Source organism: Borostomias antarcticus, assembly GCF_949987555.1.
Source record: "Borostomias antarcticus genome assembly, chromosome: 34".
NCBI classification, from domain to species: domain Eukaryota; kingdom Metazoa; phylum Chordata; class Actinopteri; order Stomiiformes; family Stomiidae; genus Borostomias; species Borostomias antarcticus.
In genome coordinates this window covers 3,861,591-3,874,907 of record NC_140267.1, presented here as the reverse complement: position 1 = coordinate 3,874,907, position 13,317 = coordinate 3,861,591, and the positions used below count along the sequence as shown (strand labels likewise).

The window sequence follows — 13,317 nt, the reverse complement described above, 5'->3', positions numbered from 1 at the left end:
CTGATCCAGGCCCCCCAGTCCCAGGAAGCGGCCGTACGAGTGCCAGTGACACGCTCTTCCCAAGATAGAACTCCACTCACTCCAAACACACACACGCACACACACGAACACACACACGCACGCACAGGGTCAGGACTACGCTAACTCACACACACACATACACACACACACCCACACACCCGTGTGCTGATACACCCTCATGCACACACACACACACACACACATACACACACACAGTCCCACTTTAGCTCCAAAGCCAGTCAGTATTATGATGGTCAGAGCATCTTAATCCCAAGAGTTGGGGGCGTCTTTGATGGAACAGTAATGTGATTGACGGGGTGGGGGTGGGGGGGTGGGGGTCCTGTCTTCTCGGACAGGAAGTGTCGTTCAGCTCGTCCCGACAACAAAAGTCAACTCTAGGAATTTGCGCCTGGATTCCATCTTGCTGCCAACAGGTTTTCTTTCTAGACTCTGACTGACAGCTTAGCCACTTAGCGCACATTGCTAAAAATATGCTAAAAGTGCGCTGTATTTAGTTATTTGTTATTTCTCTAGTTCGTCCACAGCGTGCGTGACCACTCTGGTGGTGTGGGTGTAAACACAGTTGGTTACAGAGTTGGACAGACCTGACAAACACTACCCCTCACACGTTCCCACTGTCGTAAATCTCTCTTTTTTGGGTGTGGGGGTGTGGGGGGGGGTTAACGTATACATGCTGTATCCTCAGTTACAGAAACACACAGACTTCAACAATGCTCCGGTTACAGATCAGTATCCTCTGTGTCCTCTGTGTTTATGAGAGGAGGAGGAGGGACTTCCTGTCCTGCTGGCGTCAGCGCAACGTCCAATGAGATCACAGCTCCTCCTCAGTCAGGCTCCTCCTACCTTTTCCATTCCATGCCTTTTTTTAAATTTTTTATTCGTTTTTTTTATTTATTTGCCCAGGGACTGCGGGTGGAAATGAGCTGTTTTACTATAACCTTGTACAGTGCATCTCTCCCTATTCTATAGGGTAAATGTCTACTGTACCTTGTCCCTGTCTTAAAAATCAATAAAAAAAAATCAATAAAAAAAAATCAATCAATTTCTCATTTATTTATCCAGACCCATCCATAACCCACGCTGACCGAGGTGTCGTTTGCGATAGTGACCCTCGTCGCGAGCCCCTGTCTTGGGTGACAGAACTCCTGCCAATGTCACATCAGAGGTGAGTCAGTGTTGGATGACACCTGTCTGTCATTGAGATTAATAATTGAGGATGTTTTTTTGGTATTCATTCAAACGGTCTAGTAATTCTATACAGGGGCAAATGATGAATATGAATTCGGCCCTCTAAAATGTGTCGCTTCTGGTGTGATTATCAACTAGGGCTGGGTATCAAGTCGAATTTCAAGAATCGATTTGATTCCGATTCACAAGGTTCAGAATCGATTATCACGATTCAATTCGATTCGATTCAATTCAATATCGATTCGGTTAGTGTTACTAAAACCTTTTTTTTTTTTTTTTTTGCTGTAACCTTAATTACATGACTGCCAAGTTATGCAACACATCAATACTAGGGCTGGGTATCGATACTGATTTCCAAAAATGAATGAATGAATGAATCATTGAATGAATTAATGAACTATTCATTCCTTCATTTATTCATTCATTCATTAAATAAAAGATCGATTTTGGGATTCATGAATCGATTCAGAATCATTTGATTCAGAATCGATTCAGAATCGATGAATCGATTTTTTGAACCCAGCCCTATTATCAACGTCAGTTATAAACCTGGAAGAATTAAACCGGTACACATCTGGAACATGTGACTCGCCGCTCATGAAAGACTTAAGTCATGGGATCCATTAACATGTCTGATTAACGGCCATTCCGACCAATCAAAACACAGGCCTTTAACCCTGAGGCTTTGTGGAATATTCTAATCCAGGCTAAAAATAATTTTTCGGCGAGTCCTGCTCTAATCTTGGCTCCCATGTGATGGTGGCGGTGAGGTAATTGGAAGGTGACACACACAGGGTCTTAACCATCCGGCCAACAACGCCGTGTTTAGATACGACGACATGTGACGACCGCACACACACAGCGACGAACACATGCTTAGAACGTTGATATGGAAACAACAGGTATTAAAATGTTCGTTGACGTTTATTCCCGACAATTTAGTCCAAAGATTGTGTGTTTGTGTGTCTTTTACCTGTTGTGCAGTGTTTATATAATAGTCTTCATTACTATGGACATTAAGGAAATATATTATCACAGATGCTGTAACATATAGGTGTGATAAAACCTTAACACAACACTAATGTGACCACAATGTTTATAAATATGTTATACATACGTATGTCAGCAAACAATGACCCTGCTCTACTTTTAGCTTGTCCTAGCATGAGGTGATTTTTCACAGGCGACCCACAAAACATGTCACGCCCAGAATAATAGTGTCTTTCAAGTGAAATATCCCCACTGTCAACAACTTCCTCTCAACACCGCGCCGGGCCACATGGCTGGTCTATTCTCTTCACACGGCTGGGACACGCATGTCAACGGCAGCGCGTTTCAGTGACAACAAGGTCACAGTCTATACATTAGGAAGCTATTTGAAAAGACGTCTTTTTAGGGGGAGCAACGTGAATAAAAATGAAATATTTCTGCTTTCAGGTGGACGCTGTTGCTGTTCATTCATTCATTCATTCATCCATTCATCATTCTTTAGTTCAGCCACGCACATACATCTAACATTGTCCACGGTCAAACGTTAGCGTTGTGTTTCTCTTGAGGAGCGCTGAGGGCGGCTCGCTGTGTCCCCTGGCACTGAAAATAAACAAAGGAATGGCAGCCATGTGAACACTCTGTCCCTCCCCTGACTGGCAGGGGTCAGGTGGGATAGCATATATACAACTACATATCCCACAATGCACTACTACTAGCACCGTATAAGCATATATACAACTACATATCCCACAATACACTACTACTAGCACTGTATAAGCATATATACAAATACACTACATATCCCACAATACACTACTACTAGCACTGTATAAGCATACAAATACACTACATATCCCACAATACACTACTACTAGCACTGTATAAGCATATATACAAATACACTACATATCCCACACTACTAGTACTGTATGGCCATACTGTATATATAAATACACTACATATCCCACAATACACTACTACTAGCACTGTATGACCATACTGTATATATAAATACACTACATATCCCACAATACACTACTACTAGCACTGTATAAGCATATATACAAATACACTACATATCCCACAATACACTACTACTAGCACTGTATAAGCATATATACAAATACACTACATATCCCACAATACACTACTACTAGTACTGTATGGCCATACTGTATATATAAATACACTACATATCCCACAATACACTACTACTAGCACTGTATGACCATACTGTATATATAAATACACTACATATCCCACAATACACTACTACTCGCACTGTATAAGCATATATACAACTACACTACATATCCCACAATACACTACTACTAGCACTGTATAAGCATATATACAAATACACTACATATCCCACAATGCACTACTACTAGCACTGTATGGCCATACTGTATATATAAATACACTACATATCCCACAATACACTACTACTAGCACTGTTTAGCCATATATACAAATACACTACATATCCCACAATGCACTACTACTAACACTGTATAGCCATATATACATATACTGTACACTACATATCCCACAGAGGTGAATCCGGAAAAGAGTGATTAAGTACTGAAGGGATATTCAGCAGTCGTAGTGAATATGGAGCCTTGTGAGACCATCCTGATCTCTAGGCTGGTGCTGTGTTTCTCTCAGTAGATCAGTCTGGCGTTCCCTCTGTCTAGAACCATTCCAGTGGGCGGGAGAACTCGCCTTGACAGACTAACTCCAGCCAATCAGCATAACAAAACGTTTGCCAAATCCAGTCGGAAGAACAGTGCAAACATAATCTCCTCCAAGAAACTCCACTAGTGCATTATCTCGCTCTTGTTGTTGTCTTTTTTCGGCACTTATGTCTGTGTTTATTCTAGCGCCGTTAACATTACTGCCCGTTGCTTCGGGAGACTGTTTTGCCATCGGCTTGTACTTCACTTTTACAACTACGGGAACCAATCAGACCCAGTCACGATGTAATAAGACTGTGTCATCATTCTAGATAGGAGGAAGGCCAGACGGATCTATATGAAGAAACAGAATGTGATCTCCAGAGCTCAGGATGGTCTCAGGAGGCTAGGGAATATCTGGATAGCCTCTGCTAACCCATCCACATACTGAATCTATCTAGTAGCTTTCATTCTGATATCAACCTAGTTCTGTATTTGCCTCCTAAAACTGCTTTATGTGTCAGAATAAAACCCTGCAAGTACATTAAGAAAAACCTATAAAAACATGAAGACTTCACAAAACTTGACAGCGAGCGTCTTGAATGTGGGAGCAGGAACTCGCAAACCGTTTGGCCCCCGGGGGCCGTAAAACACACACCAGCTGGGACGGTCATCTGGGGTGGGCGGAGTTAAAAGGCTCCCCCACACACCTGCAAACGCGAGGCGGTCTCTCTGAAGCCGTGACGGGGGTGTCCACCTTCACAGGACCTCCGAAGACACCTTCCGTCCCCTTAAAAACCCTCACATCCTATTGAAAAGGCCAATTAGCACTAATGTGTGGACGCTCACGCCTCCCCAGGCTCTCATAGGTCTGCCGTGCTCAGGCAGACAGGCTCAGATACATATGCAGGCCTACGGTACTATAGGAGTGAGTGGACACACACACACACACACACACACACACACACACACATACTACACATGCAGGAGCAGCTACAAGTACACTGTTACACGGAAAGGCATCTGCAAACCATTCAGTAATCCATATGCTGTAGGACACACACACACACACGCACACACACACACACACACACACACACACACACACACACACACACACACACACACACACACACTACCTAATTACTTAATCGCTGACACCTGGAGGCAGGGGCGGGGACACAGATGTCTTTGGTGACGGAGGGGCTTTTCATCCAGATTGTCGTTGTCAGACACAATGACTCTGTGCTCCGCTCGCACACCTTAACCACAACTGACAAAGCAAAGAGTCCGCGAGCGTGTAGTCGCAATATTACTCCATTTACCTTCAATTAAAGGCCTTTTCAGTTCATACTGGCAGTTGGTAGAGCGGGTCGTTCAATGATCGAAGGGTCAGTGGTTCCAATCCCGGCTCCGACTGTCCACATGTCGAAGTGTCCTTGAGCAAGACACCTAACCCCAAAAATTGCTCCCAATGAGCAGGTTAGCACCTTGCATGGCAGCTACCGCCATTGGTGTGTGAATGTGTGTGTGAATGGGTGAATGAGAGGCCATTGTAAAGCGCTTTGAGTGCCGCTAAGGTGGAAAAGCGCTATATAAGTGCAGTCCATTTACCATTTACCATTTACCGTGGGACTATTGGTTACCCTAGAGGATGTGGTGTTCCTCTATTCTGTTTGTGTCTGTACAGTATGTCAGCTGCTACCGTGTGTGTGAGGGGTGTGTGGCTGGTTAACCGTGGGCCTCCGTGCCACCCTGGCCCAAGACTCCCCTAGATGATGCCACCCAGTCATGCTGGCCGGCATCGTGACCCAACGTGACACAAAACGCCAGCTCCACAGCCGCCACCGTCGCCAACTGCCAACGGCCCCCCCGGCCCGGGGCCCGAAATACGCCTCCACCTGTCGTCATGGCGATACGCCTCCACCTGTCGTCATGGCGAATGCCGGCGCGAGGGCACAAGTGCGCGTCCGGAAGGCGGGGCGTCACCCCGCGCGGGATCGAGGGTGGCAGAGAGCTGTGTACCGGTCAAAACCCTCCCCTCAAACTCACCAGGAACTCAGTATTGTGTCCTATAGCTACTACTCCATAAGCTTCCATTGATTCCCACTCGACTTTGATCTGTGGCGTCCTTCTCACTGTGACACTTCTAGCGTCTGTACAGTTTGCGTTTGTGTCCGTAATGACTGACGTCACACACTTGAGACAACAAACGCTTGCACAAACACGCGCATAGGTTACCAGTAACCCGCCATGAATCAGCTTTGGATCATAAAGATGTCATTACCCGCCGTGCGGTGCTGTAAACCAGCCGAGATAACCCGGCTTCACCCCCCTCCTCTCCTCTCCCACTGATTGCATGGGGAAGTTGCACACTGTTGCCACCGGCAACCGAAGCAACACCAACGACCGCAATCGACGGTATCGCACCAATAAAAACAAAACTATGAATGAAGCCCTTTAATAGCGACAGCTATGTATAAAGAAAGTCTTTGTGTGCCTTTAGGAGACCTTTGCACCTTAAGGGGAGGATCTCACTCTATCAAGGATCAGTCCGGCTCGATGGCCGCCGGCGCCGCTCGCAACGCTCTGGCCTCCAGTGACCCGTTTAAGGAGGGTGGATCCCCTCCACCCAGAGGGGAGGAAGTGAGGCGGGGGGGGGGGGGGGGGATTAGTGGCCAGGCAGCGGGAGGCAGGGGTTGGGGGGGGTGGTTCTTACCTGGTGGACACAGGCAGCCATGGGCCGCTTCCCTGGCCTCTCGTATCTTGGGCAAACGAGCCGCTAGTTTCTGAAACGAAAGGGGAGGAGCAAAGAGGAGTGTTAACACGAATAAGTACATGTAATATGTTTCAAACTAGATCACGTTAGGCGCGATGTGGTTTGATATGAGGCTTGTGCCTGCTGATACAAAGGTGTAGGCAAGGCATTGGAAATTTAAAGGGGTCCACGTTTGCAAAACTAACTTTTTCATTGTTTTTGCATGTACATTTGAGTCTCTGATGGACCTACTAACACAAAGTATGAAGTGAAACAACCCAGTCATTTTGTTGTGGTCAGGAGTTTAACAGATTTAACAAGAACTGTAAAACTGAAATCAGCTGTATGAACAACTGAGAATGTATGAACGTCTTTCCATAAGTGTTCCTAATCGAGTTCTACGAGGGAACAGACTAGTGTTCCTAATCGAGTTCTACGAGGGAACAGACTAGTGTTCCTAATCGAGTTCTACGAGGGAACAGACTAGTGTTCTTGACCAAGTTCTACAAGGGAACAGACTAGTGTTCCTGACCAAGTTCTACGAGGGAACAGACTAGTGTTCTTGACTGATTCTGCCAGAGAACAGACCGTTAGTCATACCAAACTTGCCAGATACTGTGGCCGAGAAGTGTTTGCGAAGGAAAGTGAAACGCTCTTGCCATTCAATATTAAAAACGCTCATGCAAAATCAATCTTGACTTGCAGTTTCTGACATATTTTCGCTCTTATAACTGGCTTTATTAACCACGAATAGTTCCAGGAATTGATTCGGTTGATACTGGCAAGCCTGTCTCTCTCAGCTGGGGAACTCTTTAGAAAGAGAACAAAAAAACGACAATCTTCAGTGCCGTTGTTAGTTCCTGATCTCTACATTTCCAGATGAAACCTTGATAAAAATTACCCCACAGGAAACATTCGCTAGCATTCACCTGGATGATGTTACGCAAGAAGATAATAGAGAGAACAGATTCTCAGAGTTCGACCGGATGAACACGACACTGTCCCCAAACCACATCAAGGGGCCTAATTGACGTCCCCAAGGCGTTTTAAGACATTACTGAACGGAGACCTTAGGCGGGAAACCCACCAAAAGTTTCTTGACTGAGACAGTTATGATGTTTGTGTATCTTCTACGGTCTCACTGCTATGTACTGACGACGGGGCGCTCTGACTGGGGTGATAACAGGTATATTCTGCATGTGGTGGAGATAGATGTTGCGGACATGTGTTTATGGTGTGTAACGTGTTGCTAGCAGCTGATGTGCCCTGTTCTCTGGGGATTCGGGGAGTGTAAGGGGTGAGGGGGTGCGAGGGGGAGGGGAGGGGTGCATTCTCCGCCTCTCTGCCTCCCCACTGTGATGGTAACCCGACGCCGAGGTGTTTTGATCTGGTGTTAACATTCTATTTTAAAAGGCTGACAAAACGTTATACAATCCCAAAGTCGGGATTAATGCTAGCGGCTTGGGCAGGACCAGGTCCCCCTTTGCTTCAGAGGGGTATTGTGTGCGCACGGCGGTGAGCCAGTGTCCCGGTGACATCTCTCTTACCGGACGCAGTGAGTCTACAGGACCGCGGGAAATACTTCTGTTCCCCTCTGAAACCCACACCATTTGACTCACACTGATTTCTCTAACAGACGTGCCATTAACACGCAGTAACCGTCAATCACATGCTCTTAAACCCTTTAACGCCAGGTCATAAGATGTCTTATTGATCTGTTAGTTGACAATCGCAATTAGGTTTGCTTATATCCTTTTAAGATATGGGTGTTAGTGATATTATTTGTCTATTATGAGATCTCCTCCCTTCCTACTGTGCCTCACGTTAACCTTGTGAGACCATTTTTGCAAGCTCACATTCTTTTTCTCTCACAAGTCTGGATACTCTCCATAGAGATCTGTTTGTGCCAGATCAGAAAACGTTCTCGCTGATCAGTGTTCGTTCTGAGGAATTTGAAATACAAACAAACCTGGTCGGGTTTAGGTGTGATGACATGTGGTTGAAGTTAGCGTGTGATAGACGGTGATAGACAGGTGGTTCATCCAATCACCTGCCAAGTATTGTTTAAAGTGCCTGCCCATTTCCAAACAGTTTCCAATGGATAGTTCCCAGACGATTATGCAAAGCGGTAAACGATCTGACGCGTCAGGCTAACCTCACATAGACGCCACAAAAACCCACAACTATGGCAGTAAAATCAGCAACAAAGGATCTCCGGCTTTGTGTCAAAAAGCCCCATCTTCAGCGGTCGCCAACATACATAGTCCTGTGTCTTTCACAGGGTGAGACTTCTGGCCCCCCTTTTGACATATCTAAAGAGGTGTTTTCCCGAGCGCGGCGCCGCTGCTGCTCACCGCTTCCCCAGGGGATGATGGGTCAAATGCGGAGAACAAATTTCACACACTGTGACAATCAGTGGAACTTAGTCTTAGTCTTAGCATGGCTCCGTTCGTCTGGGAGCTGACAGGCCTGGTTCACGGCTTTCAGAGGCCTGCTTGAGTCACTCGGAGAGGGAATGAGGAACGAGGCTCTGACTCGACAGTGAACTGTTCTCTACAATAAACTGATCTCTACAGTGAGCTGTTCTCTACAATAAACGGTTCTCTACAGTGAGCTGTTCTCTACAGTGAACGGTTCTCTACAGTAAACTGTTCTCTACAGTAAACTGTTCTCTACAGTGAAAGGTTCTCTACAGTAAACTGTTCTCTACAATAAACTGTTCTCTACAGTGAACTGTTCTCTAAGATAAACTGTTCTCTACAGTGAACGGTTCTGTAGAGTAAACTGTTCTCTACAATAAACTGTTCTCTACAGTGAACGGTTCTCTACAGTGAACGGTTCTCTGCTGAAATGTGCAGAGGTGGCTCAGACACTTGGATTGTGTTGTTTGCATTAGTCTGTCTGATTACTGGAGCATGTAGAGCATTTACACTCCCACACACACACACACACACACACACACACACACACACTCAAACAGTTCACATATGCTACAACAGAAGATTACACACAATTGGGAGATGACGGCTGTGTGTGTGGTGTGTGTGTGTGTGTGAATGCACATGCGTGTGTATGCATGTGTGTGTGTGTGTGTGTGTGTGTGTGTGTTCCCTCAGCGACGGTCTGGCTGCCCAGAGCACCTCAAAACCACATATAGTTTCCAGGGTGCGGGTGACAGGCCAGCATGCGGGTGACAGGCCAGCGTGCGTGTGACAGGACAGCATGCGGGTGACAGGCCAGCGTGCGGGTGACAGGCCAGCGTGCGTGTGACAGGCCAGCGTGCGTGTGACAGGCCAGCGTTCGGGTGACAGGCCAGCGTGCGGGTGACAGGCCAGCATTCGGGTGACAGGCCAGCGTGCAGGTGACAGGCCAGCGTGCGTGTGACAGGCCAGCGTGCGTGTGACAGGCCAGCGTGCAGGTGACAGGCCAGCAGTGACCAGGGTGCGGGTGACAGGCCAGCGTGACCACTTTTACCGTGACATAATGGTAATAGGAATTGTCATTTTGTACTATTTGATTTCACACTCAAAGCATATTAGTTGATAATGGACAGTGACTGTGCCTCCGTATGACAAACTAAATAGAGGAAATAAGGTGCTTAAAGAATTTAAAATAAAAAAGAAACAAAAGATTATTTTGGGGGAATCATAATAGTAATTTCCTAGTAAAAGCATAGTGGCATGGTTTAATGTAAACGTTCTATCAGAACTAGAACCGGAGAAGTGTGCCTTTAGACCGCAAAAATTAGACCGGAGGAAAATACACTAGAACCACAAACATTATCCAATATACTGTGGCGGCATTTGGTCCAGAAAATATTGGAAAATAGAAAATATGATACATTTTCCAGAGAGGAATCCAACCAGCGGTCAATTAGACGAGACCAGGAGGATCTGGACAGTGTGTGTGAGATGGTGGAACGGCCACATCTGTTGTTGCGTCACATTAGTAATGGGTGTTTATAAAAACAGACTTAAACAAAACGGGGTGGACTACAGCGCCCGAGGCGAGGTGAACGTTCTCGTTATATCCCCGTTAGGCTCGCTAGCTCACGCTGCTGAACGCCATCGATAACTGAAAAACAGGACTTGTACTTATAGCTGTAACCTACATCGCTTTAACCAACCTAGCTTAGTCCTGATTTCACAGGATACGTACTATTCTGTGTGTCTATCTTACTGAAATTCCCTCACTAGTGGTATTGTACCAGCATCTTGTTGGTGAGAGTCTATCTCCCATCATGCATCTGTATCTCAGAGAGTCCCTCAGCGCAGTAACACCTGTGGTGATGGCCTCTGGCCCCCCTCCAGGCCCGATCTGGAGCTCTGTCCCGACGAGGCGAGTGGTTTATGGTGTGAGTGAGAGTGAGAGCGAAGGGTAAACAGAGGGTCCGGGGCCCCGTAGTCTGAGCAGACACAGCAGGGGCCGGACGGGGCCCCCGCGGGGCACCAATCAGGGGATGAACATCTTGTTAGTATAGCTGTGGGAGTGGCCCATTAAAAGCAGCTCTGGGGCGCGTTGAAAAGCTGCTTTTTTTTTTAAACAACTGATCCCTGGGTCACTCGCAGTCTTGGTTTTTGATCAAAACCACCATAGCAGGTCAGTGGCCTCAAATAGTGAGTCCGTTACGGCTCCTCGACGAGGGCACAGTGAACCTGCTGTCCCCCACCCAGGACGCACGTCGTCATCGCCGGACAGCTGTTGAATGGAACTGGTTGTCTAGCAGTCCAGTAAAACTGACCGAATGTCAAGAGGTGGACATCATTGGACTCCTTAACGTGTCAGATGATTCCTGCAAATGTGAAATGTCCGACCGCTCGCACTTTTACCAGAAGGTTCAGTGTGATATGACACATATGTAACTTATGAATATTGTGTTTTGTTCGCCCTGCGTATTGCTCTTAGTGACGTTTATGATCAGAGTCCATTTCAGGCAGTAAACACAGAACTCCAGAGCTCCGTAGCTTCGCAGACCTGGCTTGCGTGCGTCCGAGCGATTCGGAGAGACTCCTTACATCGCAAGCGCTAGCCTCTCCTCTCTAGCCTCTCCTCTCTCCACGTGCCTCGATGTTGATTGCGTAAGTAGAGGGCGCTGCTCTGCACCGTCTGACTAAAACCCAAAGACCCCCCCATCGAAGGGCATGACTAACTTTGTCACGGGTGGAAAATGTGACCTAGCCATACTCTCAATCCATCTCGATCTACAGAATACAACATGATCGAACTACCTAAATAAGAGTCATCTGATCTGTGTGGTGAATTTAACGGTTGTAACTAATGGCAATTGTGCACGTAACCCCGATACTATTAGAATCCTAAAAAGTCCAACCCCAAAGGTCAGAGAGATGGAATTTTGAAAACAAACCCCAAAAGAGCGACTAAACACCTCAACCTCTGAACTCTGTGGATTCAGAAAGTAAACAGAGTAGAATCGACTAATACTCTTACTGCGACAACAAGCATCGTTTTTATGTCGGCTACAAAGCGAAATGTACTTGCTGATGGGAAAAATGAATTGTGGCGAGCGTCCCCTGGTGGTGGCCACTGGTACATGCGTGACGGACGCACGCAGGGAGGGGCCAATCTAGCCCCTCGATCTCATTGGGAGGGGGGCAATAATGGGGCTGTTAGGGTGATGAGCAGGCAACATTAAATGCAAACTGATACCACGTTCCTCTGAATCTACAGGTGGTAACCAATAACCCAATTAATTGATCGAGCTGCTGTGTGTAGTATAGTCTATAATTCAACTAATCAATGTTCACACTATACTTAATCATACTTTTAACCTGCGTCAACGTGTTTATGAGATGAGCTGGAGTTCTGACTAACTCTACCCACTGAGCAAAGACACGTCTAAAAGACGTCTTTTAGATGTATTTTTTGACTTTTTAGGACGTCCAAAGACATCCAATTAGGAGCCAGAATGAATGTTTTTTTTTAACGTTCAGATATTGAACCCGTTTTGCACGTCCACAGACGTCTTAGAGGGGTCCAAGCCAGACGTGTGAATATTGAGGGGTTGCATTTCAATATACCATTTGTACTTTAAGTCTCAAATTAATCACAAATGCCTACATATCCTTATCCATGAGCACTTCGAACAAACTGAGTCTGATTTGAGTCTGAGTCTACTAAAATATGTTTTAAGTCTGGGCAATTGACATCGCGATAGTCTAAGTTTAAACAAAAAACAACAAATATTTGAGATTTAGGTTTCATGTGAAATATAATTCTATGTATCGTGGCTTTTCATAATACTATTAATGGAATGAGAATTGAAAGCTTACCTCCTCCAATATCTGATCTAACCGCCCTAAGATAACGGGTTCCACCTGCTCCATGCTGATCCACTGCGTCTCCCTCTGCTTCTCCAGGCTCAGTATCCGGCTCTGGAGATCCGAGGTCCGCAAGTGAACCAGCAAACAAACTCCAAGAGACACCAGAAACAAGGTGATACCCGACAAATCTCTCCAGTCCCTCCAAAAGGGCTTTTTGCACCGGTGCTGCCCGCTGCAAGTCCTCCCCATGTCAGATTTATCACCAACTCCCCACTTTTGCTCCTCTTCCATCGTTGTCTTGTGTTTATTCGCGTGTTATCCACCACAAAATCCCAATATTCATCAGAAGAAAGTATATAAGTGAACAGTTAAAAAAATAACT

General features: G+C 46.1%; 1 protein-coding gene across 1 annotated transcript in view; it reads right to left on the bottom strand.

Moving 5' to 3' along the window:
- Window positions 1-13,053, bottom strand: part of col13a1 (collagen, type XIII, alpha 1) — a gene marked incomplete at its 3' end in the record, with an annotated part of 95,262 nt that extends 82,209 nt beyond the window's left edge. Inside the window, exons 1-2 of the mRNA XM_084460910.1 lie at window positions 12,945-13,053; window positions 6,616-6,685 (exon numbers count right to left, since the gene is read on the bottom strand). Coding sequence (XP_084317036.1) covers window positions 6,616-6,685; window positions 12,945-12,998 — 124 coding nt within the window. The 5' untranslated portion in view covers window positions 12,999-13,053. The remainder of the gene's footprint in view (window positions 1-6,615; window positions 6,686-12,944) is intronic.
- Between the last annotated feature and the right edge of the window lie 264 nt (window positions 13,054-13,317).